Source organism: Silurus meridionalis, chromosome 14, assembly GCF_014805685.1.
Source record: "Silurus meridionalis isolate SWU-2019-XX chromosome 14, ASM1480568v1, whole genome shotgun sequence".
NCBI lineage: Eukaryota > Metazoa > Chordata > Actinopteri > Siluriformes > Siluridae > Silurus > Silurus meridionalis.
In genome coordinates, this window is record NC_060897.1 from 22,434,030 (window position 1) to 22,458,701 (window position 24,672).

The 24,672-nt window shown below is 38.6% G+C and overlaps 1 protein-coding gene across 2 annotated transcripts; it reads right to left on the minus strand.

The window, feature by feature from the left end:
• Window positions 1–240: 240 nt before the first annotated feature.
• Window positions 241–24,552, minus strand: arhgdig (Rho GDP dissociation inhibitor (GDI) gamma). Of its 2 annotated transcripts, XM_046865886.1 has the most exons (7): window positions 24,469–24,552; window positions 22,718–22,843; window positions 11,371–11,547; window positions 7,398–7,481; window positions 4,456–4,532; window positions 3,843–3,906; window positions 241–3,188 (listed from the first exon to the last, which is right to left on the minus strand). In XM_046865886.1, exons 1-7 carry the CDS (start codon window positions 24,521–24,523, stop codon window positions 2,983–2,985), a joined length of 789 nt encoding a protein of 262 aa, XP_046721842.1. In that variant the 5' UTR covers window positions 24,524–24,552; the 3' UTR covers window positions 241–2,982. The 2 variants fall into 2 exon arrangements, with proteins under 2 accessions (XP_046721842.1, XP_046721843.1); XM_046865887.1 differs by lacking the exons at window positions 22,718–22,843; window positions 24,469–24,552 and adding an exon at window positions 16,843–17,266.
• Window positions 24,553–24,672: the final 120 nt, after the last annotated feature.

The following is a 24,672-nucleotide window of genomic DNA, read 5'->3' on the forward strand; positions in this document are numbered from 1 at the left end:
TAGACGTCACAATTTGGCCTTCGCTTCTAACACATCAAATTTGAGGACAAAATGTTTATTCTCTGCCTAATATATCCTCCCACTAACAGGGGCCATGATAAAGAGATAATCGGTGTTATTCACTTCACCACTCATAATAGTATAATGTCATAAGGTGATGCCTGGTCGGTGTATCTCTTCTACATTACCACGTGGCAAGACGGGTTCATATCCACACTGCAATTAAGAATACAACACACATGACCTAAAGCCCAGCTTTATTGGTTAGACTTTATTGTAAAAATGCAAGATGCATGAAAAGATGTACAGTAAATCTCCAACGTTGATCTTTTAGCCACAAAAATCACAAGCCAAAGACCAGACTCATACCACCATTTTAATCCCTGTGTTCTGATCAGAATGAATTGTGGGTGTGGGGGGAGACAAGTTGCATAAAAACATGAGCATGCAGTTTACAGATATTCAGGATTACATCAAGTTATGAAAATAGTGACTACGGTAATTACAGCTGTTTTAGAAAAGCGCATGGGGAGCTACTTTTGGACCGGGAACACATTTCTGAATGAAAAAAAGAAAAAGAAAACGAAATGTGGTTCATATATTCGTTACGCGTTCTATATTTTCTGACGCTTTTTTTTTTTAAAACGTCGTCCTCTGGCATCGTGGGATTGATTTAGCGTGGAATGTTTCACAGCTTGGCACGTGTGACCCTTTATATTCATAGAGGATTTGATGATTGAGGATGCGAGGAGGCCACACAGAGGTGCATGATCACTCGGGATCTCCGTCATTTTCACAATCGAACCGAAGTAAAGCGTTTATAAGAAGCTCCTCGACGCCGCGAGAGCAAAGAAGGCAGACGCAAGCTTTGAATTTGATTCAAATGCGTGGATTTAATTATAGCATTAATTCACTGCACACAACCTGGAAATACTGGGGCTCAGGTCAAATTTAACACCACTTTTTGTCAACCGTGTTCCAGTACGTTTTCTAAAGGACCCTTGAAGACTTCCTGAATATTGGCCATTTGGTCTGGTGAACTCGAAAGTTGCAGGAGCAGAATTTAGCCAGAACGCACTACGATGTGATGCATTGTAATAAAACGCCGATGGAAGCCGGTTATAAATATAAACACGAGCGACAGAGCGTATAAGATTTCGAAAAAAATATAATATCTGATGCCCTGTTTATGGAAACCTGATATAAAGCCATACATGGAGTCTGATTATATAACGCACACCTAAGTGCGATATTTAGTTTATTTTATATATCAATTTGTCTGTTAATATCTAAACGTACACCATTTGAGAATTTTTGGTTTTGGGAAATATGCAAACTTTGGCATTCGACTGCATATATGGAGATTTGTTGTAAAATATATGGTATATAAAATGGATTATAATGGGTGTAAAATGTCCTCCTGGGTTTAAATTTTGATCTATAATTAGATCTGTATTTGAAACTAATTCTAATTGTGCTAGTTAGTTTGATTGGAGTCATTTTTACGTGCCCTGAGTATAAATCTAGTGTCGAATAAAAAAAAAAAAAAAAAAAAAAAGGTAAATTCAACTTTCCAAACTTTTCTCTTTTACAACAAATGGCGTCTGATAATATTAATAAAAAAGGGTATGAGTGATATGTGTAAACTGTATTAACCTATAGATCATCCTCATATTGTTCATATATACAGCATACATAAATTGTATCTACAATTATATTATTGAGATGTGTCGTATGTACACTATTACAGAAAAAAAAAGTTTGAGGTTCTCTGTATAAATGTAATAATAGTAATGTGTTTTTCCCTTAAGGGATTAAAGTATTATGGAGTGTGATTGTTTGTGAAAAAGAAATCGACTGTAAATGCTCCTAAAATACTTTGAAAATAATGAGGATGGTGTTTAGGGAGCATGGAAGTTATATCGGATTTGATTTATACAAAAATCAGAAATGACCAAGAAATAAAATGAAATCTTGAAAGTTAGGTCTTGGCAACTTTACAACAAAAAAAAAAGGAGACAAATGGCTCATAAATGCAAATCAGCTCTCAAATAAAAGACGTTCCAGCTAAATATTTGACGCGTTTGCAAATGGACTCGATCGATCTCGTTACGTTCTGATGCACCGAGCGTTCTTTAAATCTCTAATGGTTCTTGATCTATAAAGAAATCGAATACAATTTCTAAAACCCCTCATTAGTTGAGTCAATTTTGTTTTTATTTATTACACTTGCTTTGTCTCGGATGTTCACGTATGACCATGTATAAGTTTTCCGTTCAAAAACGTGTTTTTACGCAGCGCCATATCGCATCGGTACCGAACGCTCGGCGTAAACCTACTCCGTGACCTGGCAGTTCGTAGGTCGTAGTTCATTTCAGTACATTGTGCTTCAAGGTCGAGCGCGTTCTGCGGTTCAAATTCTGCTCCGGTTTACACGCGAGGGGAAGTCGTCAAGGGCGCGTTAAAAGCGGTACTGGAACGCGAGTCTGGACCCAGAAGGTTTTGCGTGAACGTCTGCTTACATACAGAGTCAGGACAGAATTCTAGCCACTTGCACAATTGCTTCACACTGAAACATGCACGGTTCTGCTCTCGAGCTCCTACAGGAACTTTTTTTTTTTTTTAATGCATCGCAAAGAATTACAGACATCATAATTACACACATTTTACAGTTCGGAGAGACACGGACTAACCTGAGCGTACGTACGGGCACAAGAAATTGATCTCTGTCGTTTATACAGAGTGTTCTTTAGCAAATGAGTCTCCGCTAATGTCTTGCTTTTGTGTTGCGTCATATTTCGTTAATATCCCTTTTTGAAGTACTGTATGTTTGCATCGATTTGACTCTCGGCCGTTATTTTTTATTTGTAATTTTTTTTTTTTACCCAACCCTGATCCAAACCCCGTTCTCTGCGCCGCCCTTTTCCTACATGCGCTAGGCCCTGTGCACGTGGCGCAGGTGTGTGTTGGGACACAGCCCGTTTACTCGGTGCTGTCCCAATCCTTCTTGATCTGCAGGTTCCACTCCCAGGACAGGTGGTCCGTCTTGTCGTCGTCCGTGAAGTAGGACTTGATGTGGTAGGTTCCTCGAACGATCATGCCCTTGGGAGCCTCCTCAACCGGAGTGATGAACTCATGCTCCTCCACCCGAGGGCCGTAGCTGCCCACCATGTACACAGCTTTATCCACTGTGAGAAAAGAATCATTAAAGAAGATGGTCTGAGCTGTAAGGCCCTGCATTGAAATGCAATTGTCTTTAACTACATATAGGACATTGTTGGGTGCTGAATGCTGCTATGGATCTGTGAATATGGACATTAGATCACCTCTCTTCACCTCTATGTGCCTTGAAATTGGAATAGAGGTGCATTTTGAGTGTCTGTAAGAAGAATAAAGACAGGGCGTGTCCTGAAATAGGAACGTGGACCTTACACAGGAATTTAGAGAAATTCTTCCACTTCAAGAATGATCAGGAAATATTGGAGTGAAAACAAATCCATATATGGTAATGATATGTAATGTTTGGGGGCGTGTTTTTTTATGTAGTATATGCAAATTAGAGCACCTCTGATTGACTGAATGGGAATGAAGGTGTGTCTTGCATAATGTGAACACTTTAATGACACTGGGACACTTTAAATCTTACCCACTGTCAATATCTCGCTCATATTCATACCCACCTCTTTCTGTTTGATTTTTCTGCCTGTTGTTTATTTTTATTTTACAGCATAGAGAGCAAAACACAGACCATGTCATGTTTAGTCTAAGAGTAATAGCAATCGAGTAATAAATGCTGTACAATTTTATCCCTTCGTGTAAATCTTCGTGTCTCATGTCTTTACCTCGAATTCCTTTCCTGTAGGTCAGATGCACATATTTCAGCCCGGACACGATCTCCTTGTTGACCTGATGGGGTGAAACACAAAGGGAAATAAACCTAATATACCTGCATTTGTGTTTATTTTGGGCTGATGGTTGTGGTGATAAAACATTTTTTTTTGTAAGAGCTTTATGTAGTAACACAGACCATCCACCCGGGGGCATCAATAAGACTTATCCTAACGTTCCAGGGTTGCCAAGTTTTGGTAATCTCCTCCAATCATCCATGTGAAATGGTTTTAGGATCATTCATTTAATAAAGTTGTATAATTTAGTATGGATGTTATACAGTTTCAGGTCATGACAAAGCAAAAAAAAAGGATAATTTAAAAATCGGATCTGGCAACCCAGTGCTGGGCTTGATCTCTGAATAAAGCCTTCATTTTTTTTTTCAAAACCACTGTGATGTGAGCGGTTAAATTAAAGGTTGCCAGATATAGTGTTATTGGCATTGTGGGTAAAGAAAAACCATAGGACTGAAATAATGCAGTGATGCACGATATGTTGAACTTTGTATTAAATCAAAAGTGATGTGTACTTGATATATAAACATTTTTGATGATCATTCTGGTTTACCTTAAAGTGGATCTTCACTCTGTAATCCACGCCCTCCTTCATAGTGAAGTTCTGTTTTTTCAAAGCATCAAGGTCACCTAAATTAAAACAGAAAAGAGCAGATTATAAGTGCTATCGCTCGAACTCCATCTGTAGTAACCTAAGCCGAAAAGAACAAAGATCAGAGATCGATAGGGTTATAATAACCGCTAGCCTTCGACTTTGCGAGTGTGTCTCAGGGTTCGGTCGAGGAGAGTAAAAAGCCTCCTTCCAACAGAGCGACTGCTGTAATCAATTTATCACTCGAATTTGCCTCTAAGTGCTTTATAATGGATTCCAAAAGAGCCGAGATGGAAAATAGAGGCAGAGGAATGATAAAGAGATTGCAAGCGAAACAAGGATATCATTGAAGACGATCTAATAATGTTATTAAAAAGTAGCAACAGTGTACTTTAGATGAGTGTTCATAAAGCTACATGCACACAAAAAAACTGTTCCATGAAATTTTTTGTCAGATGACACAAAGACGTTCGTTAAGCCGTAATTGTCATTTGGTGTTTTCCAGACCGACCCACATTAAAGCATTGTGACTTTCGACGATGGGACGTGACTTACAGAACATGGCACTTCATGAAAACCTGTTTAATCTAAACATTATTAGCAGTGACAATTTATTCTTGCGAAAAAGCAGAATGTTGTGGCAATTGGGGATGTGAAAAGCTGAGAATAATTAAAAGCAGGTGTTCATGAAACAGTGGGGGTCCCTGGTGGTCTGGTGGTTAGGATGCGGCGCTCTCACCGCTGCGGCCCGGGTTCGATCCCCGGTCAGGGAACCAACCCCAGCCACTCTTAGTGCCGGTCCCAAGCACTGGATAAACGGGGAGGGTTGCGTTAGGAAGGGCATCCAGCGTAAAAACATGTGCCAAATCAAACATCCGCTGTGGCGCCCCCTAACGGGAGAAGCCGAAAGAAAGAAAGTTCATGAAACAGTGGAAAAGAAGGGACAGGAGTGAAAAGCAAGGACAAAGGTGTCAAAAGTGAGGACAAGTTGAAAATCAGGAACAGGTGCGAAAACCAGAAATAGATGTGAAAAGTGAGGGCTGTTTGTTTAGTTTTTTTGTTTCTTATTTAAATGGGCAGATATTGGGCGCTGTTTTAAATAGTTAAAAATCAAAAATGTGCAATAAAATGTGCAAAAAAAGGGGTGAAAAGCACAGATAGATGTGAAAAATAGGACAGGTGTAAAAAAGTAGGGATGGATGAAAAAAGCAGGGACAAGGAGTTAAAACTAATAAAAACTCTAGTGGAAATAAAGGTGAAAAGCGGGGACCGGTATAACAATGCAGGGACAAGGTGTGAAAAGTGGGGACAGGGGTGAAAAGCAGGAACAAGATGAAATGCAGGGACAGGAGTGAAAAGCGGAAATAGAGGTGGAAAGTGGGGACCGGTATAACAATGCAGGGACAAGGTGTGAAAAGTGGGGACAGGGGTGAAAAACAGAAGTAGATGTGAAAAGCGGGGACCCACTTAAAAAAAACCTACACATATATCACATGGTTTAAATCAGAGATTTCCTACTTTTCCTTAGGAAACGCAACATGAATTACAATAAACGCTACTCCTGGAGCACAAAGCATCATCACGGTGCCTTTCTTCTTGTGAAATATTCAGGTGTTCAGATGTGGACTCGATCCAAGGATTCAGTTAAAGGGGTTTTTAAAGAGGACATACTTCCAGCTGCTCTAATCAATACATCAGAATTCTGATAAATCGTCCACACACACACACACACACACACACACACACACACACACACACACACACACACACACTCCTCCCATCAGCTCAGTCACATCTGTCAGAACTGTGGTTGTTTTCAGTTCCATCGTCTGTCATTTAGAGCAGCGCTCTCGTGTGTCTGACTGCGCCGGATCACGGCTTACTAATGTAGTCTGTCTCCTAGAGATGGAAATCCCACACGGGGTTGGGGATTAGTGTGTGACAAGCAGCCGAGCGTGTATCAGCGCTCACCAATTTTCACCCTGGCATCGTGTTTAAAAAGCAACCCCAACAATATCGTCTGTATAATCTATAGTGTCACAAATTACATTACAGAGCACTTTTCCGACATGTTCATGAGTCAGCGTGGGCGAAGAGGAATTCATTGCGATTTGTTTAGAGTCCAGGTTTTGACAGAGACTCAAGTTTTTCTGCTGCATCCTGCAAATTTTTATTGCGACTGCCAAAGTGTGATGAGAAACTTCACTAAATATTATAACAAGAAATCACTGACTTTAACTTTAATGCTGCTTGTTTCTGTAAGTACTAAAAATTATTTATGATATATCGTCCTCCATCACCGTGTTTACAGATCCCTTCTCAGCAAAGCTGACAGCCAATAAATTCAGATATGATTCCAAACTGCAGTGTTTCTTCCTCCTGCCTGTACTGAGAAGGTAAACGTTACGACCTTTGGCTCTGGTGTAACAGAGACAGTTAGGCTGAAGAGGAAGTCAGATGAATGTTAGTGTGTTTCCGGTGTAGATTCACTTCTCGTTTTCACTCACTGCTGAAATCTCTGTTGTTCCTGCTGGTATGGCTGTGCTCATCTTTCACGAACGTGGTTGCCTAGCAACCAGGTGACCTTTCACCTGCCGAGGACTCCCTAGAGGGAGTTCAAAAAACGAAATCTGAAGGGCGTCAGCAATCCTTCATCTGCTTCACACTACACCTCAGGAACAAAGCTGCTACCAGCGGCTTGTCTGATTGATTTGTAGCGTATGACCCCACCCGAAATGTGCCATGCCGGCATGAGATTGGCCTACTGAGAAATGATGTCATCGCTCCAGAAGGCTTATTAAAATGCGCTGGGTTCTGTCGATTGGGCCGGGCTACCACTGCTAGTGCGAAAAACCCGCGCATGTATGTAGGTTAACATTTTTATCTGTATAAATCTGTCATACCTTTTAAATCCATAGTGATGGGTCCAGGAGCCTGATCACACATCAGCGTCAGTCTCGTCACCTGAACATTAGGAACACTGGGATCTGAAAGAGAAAGAAAAAGACCATGCAGGATTAAGAACCACACTTCATTCAATGATCAACAACACTATGACTCATATTAAATGAATACTGCAGTCATTTGTAACCTTATATAGACAAAAGTATTGGGACACCTGGATTTTTCAGGTTCTTTCTGACACTGTTACCACAAATTTGGAGGCACATAATTGTATTGGACTTCCCTGGATGAAAAAGCATTAAAGCACCTGTGCACAAAGCCAGCTCCATTAAGATATGCTTTATATGTGATGACGTGAAAGTCCACAAAGTGTAGAGGTTATTATAACAGCAAATTGGGACCAAATATGGAATGGGATGTACAAGAGAACATACAAATCTAATGCTCAGGTGTTCACAAACTTTTGTCAAAACATTGTAAATGAAACAAGAGATTCCATCTGATTGCACACCCAGAGAGGGTTTTGGAGAGAAATGCATTAATCACTGATGTAAGATGATCTTACCTTAGATCAATTCATTTTAGCTGAAATACAGTAGTAATTTAAAAAATGGACACTAAGTTTAATATCTGCCCTTCACTTGTATTAATTAACGCAATTTTTGTTTAAGCAAATTGTTTCGCATGATTTTTTTTTAGTATCATTCTACACTTTATAAAAGTCAGACCAATGCTAAATCCAGAGAAATTCATTTACTTTCCTGGGACAGTGTGTCCTGAGCCTGAAGAGCCAGTGTGTATGTGTCACTTTAATTAGGTGCTTTGCGACACTTACTTTCCAGCTATCAAGTTATTTCTGTGCTTTCTACAGAAACCCTGATTTCGGTTTAGCTAATATAACATCCAGGAGGTTTAAACCTCTCATAACTGATAATGAATGTCTGGGCTCTTACTAATGTTGCATTATTGATGTGAGCGATGCTCACAACCAGCCATAGACGTGTTACGCAAAAGCACACGGCATCGGCCACCCACAATGATTTATTGCTCCGTCACAGTCCATATATTATTCCTCCTAGGAAAATCGGGTGATAAATTAACAGACATCTAAAAGAGCTCAGGTGAATTTGCAGAGTTGTCGCTCATCTGGGAAATGACTGAGAGCAAACCAAATGCACTTTGGTGCAAATCTTTTGCTTTTATTTAATTAAATTCTAAAGACAAAACTTGAAAAAAAAAAGACATAAAACTTCAAATTATTCTGTTAATCTGATCGTCTCAGAGGCACTGTGACATAATTGTAACATCTCTACCTGGTTGCATTATCATTGTCATCATTTGATGTCTTCCTCAAACATTTTGAAGGTTATTTCCTGGCTGGCTCACTAATACCGCTCATATTCATTTATCATTCTCAAAAATGGCTGATATTCCTGGTCAGATTTACCCCATCTCTATAAAATTCCTACAAACTAAAATGAATAAAAAGGGAAAAATGATTGATATAAAAAATAACAATGATCCTTCATATCTCTGTTAGAATCGTAAGACTAGTTTTTCTAGACACCTTTATAAAGGTCTACCTTCCTTAATTTGGTAACATAAGAATCTTTTTATCTTTAATATTTCATCTCATTTTTTGAGTAGACAACTTAAAAAAAAAAAAAGAAAAGAAAAAAAAAAAAGAAAAGAAAAAATAAGAACCCAAGTTGAACAAATATTCAAGTTTGTTAACGCATCAAGTATTGAGTTTATTGGATAAATACTTATTGTTTCCAGTTGGTTTCTCTGCCTCTTAAGTTTCTCAAATTGAGTTAAGACCCACTCTGGCCATTGGCTAGATTGAAACAGAGATTCTATGATTATTCCATGGAGTCTTAATAGTTGCTGTGTCTTGCAGTTGATGTATGTGAACTCCTGGCTGGCTCACCAGAAATGCTTATATGATGTTCCATCAGAGATATATATATATAAATCTGCTTTGAACTTTGACATCTTTCAGATTTTCCTAAATCAATTTGAGAATGCAAGTCAATAAAAGTTTGTACATTTTTCATCTCAGTTTTTATTTATGCATTTTTATTTGTATAAAACCTTAATTATTTTAAAAGAGATTAATCAAAATCTCACACAATTTTTACAATATTGCCCAAAGAGCACAAACCAAATGCCTCAGCATAACGGATTAAAAAAACGGTAATCATCCATCCCCTGGTTAGTCATTAAAATGAGTGCGTGCAGACAGAACACGCAAAACAGCGAAGAGTCGAGTGTCATTCGTGGGTCATTTTCCTGAACGAGCGCTATTATTAACCTAGACAAGAATAAACGAGTGAATATGAATCAGTAGAGTTGCTGTGCAAATACCCTCGATGCACAAGATGTATTAGTCAGAACACACTGAGCACCAATTGAAGAATTACCAGGGACTTAATCAAGTGAGATGGATGCCTCATGCCAAGAAGAATATAGGGTTAAAGTATTTGTATTGCTGCTTTAGTCTATGAATTAAAGCAAGCGCTCAGTTTCTCTTGTAGAAATTGAAATAGGGTTATTATATTTTCATCTGCCCACTCATTATTTTTTAGATTGAAAAAAAATATTAATCTTCATTTTAGCATGCAGAACCTCATTCTTTTTCTGTGCATGCATGCGTGTGTTTGCGTGTGTGTTTGTGTGTGTGTGTGTGTTAAAAGACAGTCTCTGGAGAGTAATACTCCTGCTGTTTCTCTTAAACAGAACATACACCATCTGATACACAGTCAGAACAGAGAACACTGGCTGCCTTCCACTAAAGAACATCGTGTCTATTGCATGAAGGTAGGCGGTGAACGAGTGATCAGAGACTGAATGCAGAATAGACTGAGAAAAAGAAGCAGCAAAGAAAGAGTAGAGACAGAAATTAAATGATTAGAGAATGAATATAAAATAGACGGAAGGATGAGTTCAGGATGAAATAGATGAATGAAAGAATCGAGATGGATGGATGGATGGATAGATATATAGATATCGACCAATTGATTGGTAGGCCGATAAATTGGGCCGATTTTTGTTCACATTTTAATTAATCAGCATCGGCCCATGGTGCTGCAAAAAAGTCTGATTATTAGGCAGACGAATGTGGCACACCAAACCGTGCATGCACGTTTTGTGCTTGCAGGAAAGAAACATATTTCTCCCATACAGCAGGGGGCAGAAGCATGTATTTGACATCCAAACAGGGAAACCGAAAAAGCTAGAACTGTAAATATATTTTGAAAAAAAGCAAGCAGCTGTCGCGATCATTACTTACAGACAAGAACAAGAATGACAAGTGGATACGTATTTTGTTTCTCTCATTTGCTCATTCACTAAGCCAATTAGCCAATCAGCCAATCGCAGACGAGCTCCGCCTCTGATTTGACATGCAGAATCGGCTGAAAGACAGCTGATGCCGTCCAACTAAAACCAACAATGTCTTTAAGTTCTTATCATTTGTACTTAATTAATAACTGAATTCGTACTTAGCCTTATATATTTCAGTAGGCAAATATGAGCCTACTTTTGGAGAGAGAATGAGAATAAGGTTTTGGAACTGTATAGTTAGTAAGCCTTCAACCAGCTGCAGTTTAGGCTACAGGAAGGCACGGGTACCAAAACCTGCTAACAAGTTGTTGTGTTGTTCCATAAATGTTTCATTTAAGCAATTGAATGTATTACGACTTATTCATCAACTGTCAGAATTTGAGATGAAAGTGAGAAAAAAAAAAAGAAAATTGGCCAAACATCTGCATTATATATGAGCCATCGGCTGGTTTCTAAATATCGGCATTGGCAAGAGAAAAACCCGTATCGGTCGACTTCTAATCAATAAGTGAGTCAGGCAGATATTTGGATGAATAGATGTCATTTATCTCTCCATTTGAAGTGATTGTTAAAAGAATGAATGGCTAAATAGTTGAATTGAATGTCATAGATGAATCTCTCACTAACCTGACACCACAGGTCCTGATCCCAGCAAAGTCTGCTTGTATTTGTTCAGGCTTTCATCTTCCTTATCGAGCTCCTGGATCTCCTGCAGGCTCTTCTGCGCTGGAGGCTGGTAGTTCAGATCACGCTCGTCCTCCTCCTCACACACAGGACCCGTACTCTCCTTATCTGCCATGAGGCCTGCAGGAAAAACCAACAAATTTCATAGTTTATTCTTGACCACATTCACAAATTCATTGCTTTTAATATCCAAAGCCATTAAGTCCCGATTCTCTCTGAGGGACACATGATGCGTCTTTAATGATAACAGATGTTTATCTTCATCCAGTTCATTTAGGAGGTGATCCACATGGAAAAATGGTCAGTGATGATCTCTGACACTGGAGAGACCTCATCATCTCTGGCTTTATCAATACTGTGGTGTGAGAAGCGGCTAAATATAACTTGCGAACGTTCCCCACCTGCCCGATGTTCTGGATGACCATGATTAATCTGCTTTGAACTCTTAAGTGCAAAAACTCTGAAGTTTTCCACGTTTTCGAGAAATCAGCACAGCTATATATATTTTTTAATGGACTTCAGGATATGGATGAGTGTTTATCGATGAAGAGAGTTCATAATGTCAAGATGTATTTGTGTGAGATTTGTCAGATTCAGTCATCAGGGTGTAAGTAAAGTCAGGTATTGATGTAGGGGAGGGTGAGGAGGCCTCGGGTGCAGTCAGTGTTCACATTCATTTATGTTTAATAGAGATGGAGCTCTATAGCAGGAGATCTTCCACACAAGTCCAACCCATGTGAAGCATATCTTCATGGAGCTGGCTTTGTGCACAGAGGTTATGTTCATGCTGGAACAGGTTTGGGTCTCCTAGTTAAAGTGAAGGAGAAATTCCATGTTCCTGCATCTAAAGAATGTTGAAAAGAACCACTTATGGCTGGAAAAGTCAGGTGTCCCAATACTTTTGTCTGTAGAGTAGTTTAGGTCACATTTTGAAATCACAATTATATGAAATATGGATGTGTCATGAAGGCTTATGATCTCTTTATGTAGACATTGTGTAAAAACGGAAGGAGAGAAAAAAGGAAGTAGAGAGCAAATGGTTCTGACAGCTCACTCTTGCTTTGACTCTTTGATCTTGATGATGAAGACAGAAACTTTAACAGAGTCAAAAAGGAAATCGTGCCCTCAATCGCCATGGTAACGGGTGGAAAAAAACTCCATCTCCTCCGTGAACTTACACTTGATATTAAAAGGATTGTGTTTGTCATTTTCAAAATGTCATTTTCAAGCACTAAAATATTTACATAATAAATATTAAAAACATGAAAAACATTTAATAATAAAATTTGCTGGATTATAACAGCTTAATATAAACAAGGTTTCTTAAGTCATTATTTTTTTAAGAAATGTACATTTTATTAAATTTTATGCATATTAAAATGTATTTAGGAAAAGGCACGATTTTTTTTACAATGCTTTCTCCATCTTCTGTGCCCTGATATGAGAAAAGTGTCTCTGCATCAAGAGCGAGTGAGCGAGAGGAGACGATTCAGGCTCGGTAATGCAAAGCCAAATGTAGTAATGGAAGGCCTGCGCTATAAAATATGATCTCTCGAATCGATACAGGCAGACACGAATCTCATTCTCGACCTCAACTTCCTTCCTCTGGGTTTGATGGCGCTCGCAAACTCCTGAGCTCGTACACGCGCACACACACGCACACATTTGTACACAGTTAAAGGATAAAAAACAGCTTGAAAATTTGCTGGAAAGTATCTTAGCTGAAAGTTCATATCCGTAATGTGAAAAAGGAAACACCAGTCTGGTTGAGATTCAATCCCACGGAATTTCGAGTTCTCAAAAAGGAACTGAAAGTAGTTTGGTTATCGTTAAAAATGTACAAAACCTTTCTATAGCTATCGAAAATAATCAACTTATAACCTATAAAACAGATAATGATCAGCAACAGGGACGTGCGATTGCGATATCAGAGCTGTTAAGCGATGTATTCAGTGTGTTTATACGTTTATATTTGTGGTTTCCTCATCAGCCTTTCTGTTTTCTCTAGCTTGAGGTTAAAAAAAAACAAAAAAACGTGATATGTCACGTTCTTTGTACTGAAGATGGTGAAGTTTTAACTCTTTTAGAAAACACTGAAATTGGAGACTCCTTCCATAACTGTTCGATCAACATTTTACATTTCAGTTTTTTACCCTCATCTATTAATATATAAGTAGCATCTGCTCTCCAATTTCCTGTGAATGAACATCAAATCAGAATCCAAAACTCAACAAGGGTTGTGATATAAATCAAGAGATCAAATCGGAGACGATACCATACCATATGATACGATAAGGAAATTCTTTGGTCAAAAAACTGCTTTAGAGTACACTCAAAAATAAATATAGATAAAATAGAATTGAAAAAGAAATGAAATAATCTATATACACACAAATATATTCAAAAATACAAAAGGTGCAGGGAAACTAAGAACATATTAACCATAATACGATATTGTAGATAGTATTATATTACCGCACACTGGGAAATGTGGGAACATGGGAAATAATTTGCAATCGGATGTTTAACTGTCCGGAAAACTCTCCATTAAAATCATTCTCATTACTAAGAAATGTGATGGACATCTGAGATTTGAGAACCGATCAAAGACCGGCTGCTCAGTTTGACCCCGAAAGCATGAATTAACCGCGGGGTGCACGCCAAACTAATACCCCCCGTACATAATTATCCGATTTTGTTAATAATACAAATACACAACAATTAAACGGTACAACAAATAAAGAAATCGCATGTGGATCAGAGATAAACTGCTTCATCTATTCTTTAGCAAACTTTCGGGATGATTGGACAATTTGGAAGCGAAGTCGGAAACATTTTTTCCTTTCCTCGCCGAGCTCCTAACAAGGCGTGCTGTCACGCCACGCTGAGCAAATTTACACTGAGAAATTGTCACTTTTGCTCAGCTTTTGTAAAGCTGGACCATACCAGCATCCGCTAGTTAGAGTACAAGCTGTTTGAAGACATCCAGAGCGATGCGAGTGATGCTAGCAAAAGACTGGATGCTCACACACACACATATATATATATATACACACACACACACACACACACACACACACACATGCACACAGCAGCTATTAACGATGCATCATGATTATTAATGAGGAAGTCAAGCAACATACATTATGCAGGATCTGCCAAGTTAAATAGCAATGCTAATATATTTAAGATTCTGCACGGCATTTTAAATCGCCTCCTTTTGCATTACTGGGCCACAATCTTCAAAACCAGCCTCTGTCCAATACATCAAATAAAAAAAAACCTGGATACTGAAACGTACAATTGCTTTATCACCAAACCTTCGATTGAAATGTTTCTAGCAGCCTTTAAACCAGACAACGACAAATAACACAACATCAAAAGAATTGTGACACCATTTCCACGCTGTGGTGCTGCAGAGCCTCGTTTACTGGATTAACGATTAACAGTAACGTACAAAAGTTTGCACCCCGACATGCGAAATGTTTTTATGTACAACAAAGCATCGACCAATCGACAGCACATCAAAAAGTGTAAAACGTGTACAAATTCTTGCTTTTTTTCAAAATGCCAAAAGCATGAGGTAAAACCAAGAGATAAATCATTTTGATAAAGATCGTTTTTATTGACTCAGAAATAATAAAACCCAAAGAAATCTGAACATGTTACAAGTGTTTCCCCTGAGAACAATACGACATCTTATCCCTTTTGTGTGTTTTTCACTAACGAATACGCAAACTGGCGTTTTTCTGACTAAAAGTGTATAATAAAAGAGCAATTTCTTGCAAATCGAGTCAATTTGCAGGCACAACCTTTACACGGTCACTATGGTTACACAAATTTAATCTTTGCCCTTCGGTATTAATAGATTTTCTTGTTTTCATGTCCAATACAATTTACAGAGCTGCGATTGCATGTGATCTTATATTTGAGTTTATATTTACAGCATTTGGCAGACGCCCATATCCAGAGCGACTTGTTTGTCTCATTTATACACTGAGCAGGGTTAAGGGCCCTGCTCAGGGGCCCAGATGTAGCAGCTTGGTGTGGCTGGGATTTGAACTCATGACCTTTGGATCCAAAGTCCAATGAGTTGACGACTAAGCTCCCACCTTCCTAATCACCTCCTGATCTTTGAGGATTCTGAAGAACAATGAACTGGTATTATTACTATTTTATGTCTAGTTTTGTTTTGTGTAATTTTTGGGTTAATAAGAACGCCTACACTATAATACAAACTGGAAAATTACTCAAAAAGCACAAAGACATGAACATTATTTCTATTATTTCATAATCACAATGTTCTTCATTTGTGCCACAATCGAATCGTCTAAAAGTGTGTCTCAGAGAGTGGTGTTTTTTAAATCAGAAGTTACCCTGGATAACACGCCCGGTCTGACTGGAACCAGTTCCTGTCCAGTCCTGACATCATATCAAGTGCTCGGGGATTAAGAACAATCCCTTGCTATTTCCTATCCAGGATACGATTCCCTTCAGCTCGGCCGATCCCGATTAATATGCTGCATTATTGATGAATGCAGCTTTCTGGACTGTTTCAGAGGGTTTCATTCGATTTAAAGCTGTCACTCAGGAAGCGAAGACTTGTGCTTATTTATGAGGAGGAAAAAAAAAAAAACACAAGCTGAATAGAAAAATTTCACTTCTGTATTTGCAGAATGTCTTGAATATGTTTTCATGTGAAATAGATTCTGTAGAAGTAATCGCAAATCTCTAGAGGAACTCTAAGATTTGAGGGACGTGAGGATTATCATCACCCGGGGGGAAGAAAGGAAGCGTCTATCCGACATGCAACTGGACTGATTTAGTCTCTTGAACATGTGTCGGAGACTCTCGTCATTTATCATCGCTCGTGTCATCAAGAACAGAGGAGGTGTGTTGGGGGAATCGCCCTTCTGCCACCTGCAGCGCTCTTCCACAAACACACTCGTGCCTGCTGTCTGACAAACAACCAAATAGACCGTGGCCACTTACACCCTAACGCACACACCCAGCGATTCTTTCTTTCTTTCTTTTTTTTTTTTTTTGCGCATCGTTACTTCCCACGCACAGGCGTGAAAACGAGACCAGGAGGAGGGCTCAAGCACGAGCTCGGAGATAACAAGCAGCTTTTCGAGCACGAAGCTCCGCAGCGCAAAGGATCCCGTCTAACACGCGATCGCAAGCGGACGATGATGTCACCGGCCGATACGCTATCGATCGAGACACTTTGGCGCGCCTCGGCCACTTTTCCGAGGGAGGAAAAGGAAGGAATCGCAGAGCACGGCGTGACACTTTTTCTCCCTCACCACCCCGATCAGTTCATCAGAGAAAACAGGTGTGACCGCAGGGTTCTCTTTTCAGATTCAAGCAAAGAAACCCGACGACATTCTATACATGCACCGAACAGATGCTCACCTCTGTAGCAAACCGTTAACCAGAGCAGTTCGAGAAACTGTCCCCCAAACTCACAGACGTCCAAACCCAACATCTCGTCTGGCAAAGGTTTACTCCAGAAACCAGAGCAACGGGCGTGAGAAAAGTGGAGGAAAGTGATCGAGGAATGTACGAGAGAATAAAAAAATAAAAGAAGAAGGCTCAAGCGAGCATCTCTGGGTGGTGGTGCTGAACCTGAGCGTGAGAGATTCCTTGCTATGGGTGTGGAGGAGAGAGCGAGGAAAGGAAGAAGAAGGAAAAGAAGGAGGGAGAGAAAAAGAGTGAGAAGATGCACACAAAACGATCCGCTGGGTCTGTTCAAAAAGGATGAAAGCAAACGGCGAACGTGCGAACGCTGTTCCCGTCAGCAGACTCGATCGATTCACCGGCAAACCCTCCACCACATCGCTCATTAGACTGCGATGATCTCATCCTTTTCGCTCGCTCCTCTCTCTCCCTCCCTCCCTCCCTTTCTTTCTCTCTCTCTCTCTCTCTCGCTCTCATTCTCTCGCTCACACACAGAACATCACAGCACACACTCCTCCTCTCCCTGACATTCTTCAGCCCCAGGTCTGCTCCACCCTTCCTGCATATCTCTATTCTCCAGAGCCTCTCTATGCCAGCTGTGTTCTCCTATCTTTCATCGCATCTCCACCTTTTCTTCCAATTCTCCTTCTTGTCTCATTTCCTTGCAGGTCCATTTCCACTTATTCTTTTTTTTTTCCCAGTTTTTCCTTCTGACTGTTTTTTTTTCTTCCCCCCATCTCTCTTTATCTCCATCTCTCTCCCTGAGGCAGTGTGCAGAATATAAAACTGACTTCTCTTTCTTCACCTTCTTCCTTTTCTTCTCAAGCCCCGCCCTGTGTCATTTGTCACTCAGGGATCATCACCCTGTCAGAACCGCCTACTTGGGGAAACCATGGAAATGCCCCTCCTATGGACATGATCTTAATAACCTACCTTGGGTGGTTAAAGGTTCTGAGATCCTTAGAACCGTTTCAGAGGACTCTCCGGTGTAGGGGTCATGTTTAAGGGTTTAATGAGGAGCAAGACCAAAAAACACTTAAGGATGAAAGACCAAAAATCTTTCCACTTGGTAGATCAGCAGAGGACCAATTGGTACTTGAGTAAAAGTATAGATGCTTTACTGCATAACTGATTCCATTCCAAGTCACAGATTCCAATATGACATGAGTGAAAGTCTTTAAGTGTCTGATCTGAACCGTACTCGAGTTTCTGACTCGTATGGACGTCCTCAACACCAAGACACGTTAGTGAAAAACCAGAACCTTTAATTTTTATGTTCCAAATCAAAGTGTCCACCTCAAGTCTGCATTAACAACAATAAGATCAACACAACAACCTTTTCGACATTCAACAATGTAACAAAGATTGAACAAAAAAATGTTTAAAAAAATAAATAAATAAATAAAAATCTTTCAAAAAGGTATCTTCAGTTAACTAATAAAAGTACAGAATAATGTCACAAAGTAGAGGAACCGTTAGTATTCAATGGACTAATACAATTAAAGTAAATTATTTTAGCTAAAGTAAAACAAAATATTCAGAGCTTAATGTAATTTGATGAAGCTTTCTGTCTCCGAGAGGGACAATATTTTTATTCAACTTCAACAAAAGCTGGTTCTCGAAGTTTTTGGAATTTATTCAAACACAAAGTCGCTCACAGGCAGAAGACGTGGGTTGGGGAGTATTTAATGACGTTTTTAACAAAGTTGCAAATCTTTGAATCATAAATGTAGTTGATTAAAGAGAAAAAGTTCCTTATATCTTTTTATATCTCATTCCTTGTTCACAACTGCAACTCAATTAAATAAGATTTATAACCTTATAACCCTTTTATAATCATTTTATTCTGTCGTATACTACATTTTTATAAAGCCAAAAAGTTTGGGAAGCAACAGCATACGTTGTTAGGGCCTCTGGTGCACTGGTCACCAACCTTTTTTCGCATCATGGGCCGGTTTCCTGCAAGAAAAATTTTGGACCGAGCTATGGGGGTCTGTTATGGTCTATTATGCACATGAAAATGAAGTAAATCCATAGGAGTTAAATTTATTGATGCACAGAGAAAAAAAAACGTGACCGAAATAAGTGTGGGAAAATTATTTTTGAAAAGCTAAGAATGTAAATCGAAAATAGTTAATTGCTGGAACTATTTGCTATCAACAAAAATCCATATAGATAGTTTTTCCGGGTTCTGGTCCGCTGTCTAGAGGCGAATCACTGACGCCACGTGCTGTTTGTTTTTACACTTAAGACTGGGTGCTGCATGTAAAGTTCTATATTGTATTTATTATTTTATAATTATATCATTAGATTTAACATTATAAATATTACATTACATTACAATTGAACATTTTATTGTGTTATGCTTGCTCTTTTTTTTATCCAGTACCGATTTTAAAAACTCGGTTATAACTTAAAAACTTATCGATTTTAATTCGACTTGTTGATTTAAAATTTATCGGGTTGATAAATCGGTTATCAGTACGGTCCAACCCAGCTATCGTCATCGGTAACATCCACTATCCGTCGACCTCTAGTAAAACCAACACACGATCATCAAAGTATAAAAAAAAGAAAAGCAGGACATGCCAAACCCACAAGGGACTACTGCGAACATTCATTGCGCTCCACAATGGCCGCCATAATAACGATCTTATATTCCTGTTCATTTGCATTGTAACCTAAACCGCACAAATATATCTACATCAGCGTTTTTACGCACTGGAGATCGAATAATTCAAATGTTTGCTATCGAACATGTCAGCTGATAAAATCCAACCCATTCTCTCCTAACGAAGGATGAACGAGAACAGAAGTGCAGAAACACAATTTCTAATTCAATATCTAGGGAATTGTATCATCTGGTCTCCTTTCTTTACTCAGTAAACATCAGACTCCTCGAACCTTTGTACTTTTTAAAAGAATTGGTCATTTTGAACTGAAAAGTCTGGGATCAGTTTTTGTTCCTGCAAGGCAATTTCTTTCGCATACCATCAGACAAGTGTGTGCCTGTAAAGGTGAAAAATCGTACCCTCACACACCCTAAAAAAAATCTTAAGGTTGCGTGAAGTCTTGCGCTTGTGTGTGTGTGTGTGTGTGTGTGTGTGTGTTTGAGCTCTACTGATGGCAGCCCTACATCTTCCTGAAGTCATTTGACTTGTTCTACAAATGAAAGAATCACAATGTGGCTCTGACTCCTGCTGTACTCTGGAATTAGTGATATACTGGGACACTCCTGTTCTAGATACCTGTATTAGAGGGACACTCTGAGACCTATAAAATCGAATCAGAATTTATGTCATTTCAATCTTCAATATTTATGTCTGCGACGTGCAAGGCCACTTCATTCTGATGGCGAGGTTTGTGTAACGCCCCCTTCCGTTGTTTTTTTTTTTTTTTTTAAGAGCAACCTTGAACCTGCAAGCTCCCGTTTGCTACTAAACTACTTCCTGTTTAGAGTCAGTCAGGCTTTTTTGTGCAAAAAAAATTTCTCTTTTAAAAAACAGGAACTTTAGTTCAAATTAACTGCAAGGTCAGAGGTCAGTGTGAACAGCTGGAGGAGGGTTTTTTTTTATGTAACGATGGACCACATCGCTCTGGGAAGATCTGGAAAAAGACAGAATTTTCTCCCAGCACTTTGAGCAATGAAGTTCCTGGTGTTACGAGGCTGTCATAAAGCCGTAAAAGCATCTCACGTGAGACTGCTCATGCAGGAAATAATGCCAAAAACGCTTCCAGCGGAATATTATGTTGCATTCAGATCTTAAATTACGATGCAGGCTAGATGTTGAGATGTGACTGAAACTCGTTTAAACTGTGGCGAAATGCGGAAGGACTGCAGAGGAACTCCAGGTTCCAATCAACAATCAGTGGACAGATCACAGAGCAGAGACGCTAACGTAAATTTAAGGACAACCTCGAAATGACCAACATTTGTTCAATTAGTCGTTAAAAAGCAATTGTGTAAAATAATTTGCTATAAAAATATTAAATAACATTATTCGAATATCTTGCTACACAAATTATTGCATCATAAAATATATGCAAATATATTTACATACATGCCATGCAACACTTATTTGGCATCAGAACTGCATTCATTCGAATCGTTTGAATGAAATTAGCTAGAACTTAACTAGAAAATTAACGGAGACCTTCTATTTTATGTATAATATTATGCTTAGTTTTAACACTCCAGGTGAGGTTATAGTTATAAAACAAATGACATGCTATAAAAGACCAACCGTATGTAAAACTTTGTTAATTTTTTATTTAAATAAAGAAATTTCACTGTCATAGATAAAGGAGTCTCCAGTGTCAGAGGTAAAGCTCAAAACTTATTTTGAAGCATTTGATGCAACTATAAATGCACAAGAAACTAAAACTACATGGGCAAAAGTATTGAGACACCTGATTTTTCCAGTTATATGTGGTTCTTTTTCTCAAACTGTTTGGAGGCACACAATGGGGACATCCACAGATGTGGTATCATGAGATTTTTTTTTACTTTCTTTTTACCCAAAACTGTTTTGTCATGACAATGCCCTTGTGCACAAAGCCAGCTCCATGAAGATATGCTTTCCACAGGTTGGAAGTGTGTGGAACATCTCCTGCTATAGAGCTCCAACCTATATTCAACACCTTTGAGAATAATTTCAACGCTGACTGCACCCCAGGCCTCCTCAATTCACCGAAACCAGTACCTGACTTTACTAACACCCTTGAGGCTGAATGAATCTCCACAAAATCTAGTGAAACAGCTTCCTAGAAGAGGATGGAGCTTATAATAAGAGCAAATAAAAAATAAGGAAGTGGTAGCACAGTGGTTACGGTGTTGGACTTTTGATCGGTAGGTTGTGACTTCAAATCTAAGCACCACTATGCTGCCACTTATGGGCCCTTAAACAAGGCCCTTTACACTCAGCTGTTGAGGTGTATATATTGTAAGTTGCTCTGGATAATGGCGTCTGCCAAATGCTATAAATGTTAATGGAGACTAAATGTAGAATGGGATGTTCACGAAGCACATATGGGCAGGTGTGCACAAACTTTTGCCCATATATAGTAGTAGGAATAAAACAGTTCAGGAAGTGCTGATAAAAATCGGGCAATTAATCAACTCTGCTTCAACACTGATTATTTTTCTACCACCGCAGTGTGACTGCTTGCTTTCAATTTTAAGTCAAGCGATGCATTTAAACTTTTATCCATCTGCATTAAAACTTTAAGTAAAAAAACATGCATGCATTTATTTTTTTTTTTGCTTTTTTTGTCAACAGGATCTCCATCGAGCAGTTTCAAAAGCATGAAGCGGATGTGGTTTGAGCTGGTGTTCAGCAAAGACACAGTTTCATCCTGCTGATTAAGAAAGACTTGACGACCTTCTACAATTTCTATGTACATGTACGTTATTAATATTACTATTCACTTATTATCACTTTATATCAGAAGTAGAAGTTTTTCTGCATCATCTGCATCACCGTAGTGCAGAAGATGTTCAGAATGGTCACTTTATATAACACATTTCAAAACTAATTATTATAAATCGTAGCTACACTTAAAAAAAATATACAAGTTTCATGCAAAACAGATTCAGATTTTTTTTAAAAACAGATTAAAAGTAGAAAGGCATGCATGTGTGCACAAACACTGAGGAGAATTCTCTACACTGAAACTTACAGTGACTGACACCAACTTTGAATGACCTTAAAAACTTCCCCCTCCAGCCTATGAATCTGAATAATCTGATAATACACAATTGTAATTAATATTTACAGAAACATGTTTTTTTTAAACATCTTTGCCTAAAACGAGACTAAAAATCTCTCACCTTCGTCCTGTTGAGACTTGCAGATCTGAAATAGCTTGAATAGCAGAATGACGGGTCTGTGCACAGCAGGAAGTAGTGTTTTCTGTAACAGGGCGGAACAGCAATGCTGCTGCTCAACTTCTGCTCCTGTTGCAAAACCAGAGGTGCATTTTAATGCAACATGAGATCTCACTTGGCTCGAATCTGAATCACATCATTCGAAAAGAATTGTTTTTTTATTTTATTTCCTTTTTCTTTGTGGGTCATTTGGATTTATTTAGTTATTTAAATATTAATAATAAAAAAAATTCTTCGCAAATATTGTGATTTATTGATTTTTCTTCTGTATATCAAACTGATAAAGTTTTTTTCTCTTATACAAAACCTGCTCACATCAAGAAATAATTAATAATAATGACATTCTATTAATATATCATTAGTGCATGTTTACTCATTTCTATTTACCATGTTCAGGTATAACCTAATAGCCACCGGTTCACCACTGTTCCTATCTTGGAGCTCACCCATTTTTCCTGCTTCTAACACGTCAACTTTGTTCACTTGCTGCCTAATAAATAAATCCACCCACGAACTGGTTCCATGATGAAGCGATCATCAGTGTTATTCACTTCACCACTCATAATCTTATATGGTCATAATGATATGCTTGATTGGTGTGTGTATTTTATATAGCATCCTTCTTGTAGTTTACAATCTCATCACAAATAAAAAAAAAAAAAAATTGTGTTCACATGGGGTTTCCTCTGGGTTCTAGGGTTTCCTTGACCTTTAATAAAATGCCAGTATTGTGCATTGAGTGTGTGTGTGTGTGTGTAAACTGGGGTGTATTCTTGCCTCATCCCGATCATTTGTGACCCTGAACAGGATAAAGAGTTGAAATAAGTCAGAGCTAAGAAGAATTGATCTACTGATTTATTGATCCATCAGCTCTCAATCCTGCTGTTTAAGTCCTGTGAACTGTTGGTTCCTAAAAAAGGCTCTTGCTGTGCTTCTGCCATCTAGTGGCCGGATCACCAAATATCTCAAAGGGAGTGAAAAATCTGATGTGTCCCCATATCTGATCTTAGTATAACATCAGGTGTTCACACACAATTCCATTTCTGTGTAGAACCACATAAACTATAAAACACTTACACCACTGTATAGACACATGTACAACCATAATGAGGAAGAAATCAAGATTAAAAATAAATCCTGGAAACATATGGAAAATGTTCTAGATCTAAAAATAAAAAATAATAAATCTCCTTATTGTATTCCATCAATAACCGTTCAGACATCCTGAGATTACATATAAAAAGGTATTTTCTCACAACACGTGGAAAAAAAAGAAATAAAACAACTAATCTTTGATCAAACTAAATGGATTTTTATGCTAGCTGATTAGCAATGCACAGAAACGGTATTAGCACAAAAAAAGTAATAATTCTGGGTCATGAAAGTGAGTTATTCTAGTTTTAATCTCCATATGTGCTGGTGAAAGTTTGTTTCTTTAATGTTAAGCTTTCATGGAGGAAGGTAAATACTTAGTTTTGGTGCAAAAGGAGGGAAATTACCATGTGGTGCAATGATGCAGAAGGAACATCACCACCATCAGACAGATTTATTCCTCTTTTACCTCATCAGCTTGCCTTTCTTTAGTTTTTACTCCCTTACAATCTTTCTTTTCATGTGTAAGTTAATACGGCTTAAAAAGAAAATAAATAAATAAATCACAAACCCCAAATTGTCCCGCAAAGTTACACCTTTACCTCTGACTGTGGACACTACAAACCGCTGAGACTGGAGACTCCTTCCAGAAAACATCACCTTTTCCAAACGTCCGATTATTAATGCCGTTACGTGTCGCGTCCCTGTGAACAAGTTGTTACTATAGAAATGATAACGTATTAAATCAAGCATGTTAATATAAATCTAAAACACAACAGGTGAAGCTAATGCTTTTCAACCAAACA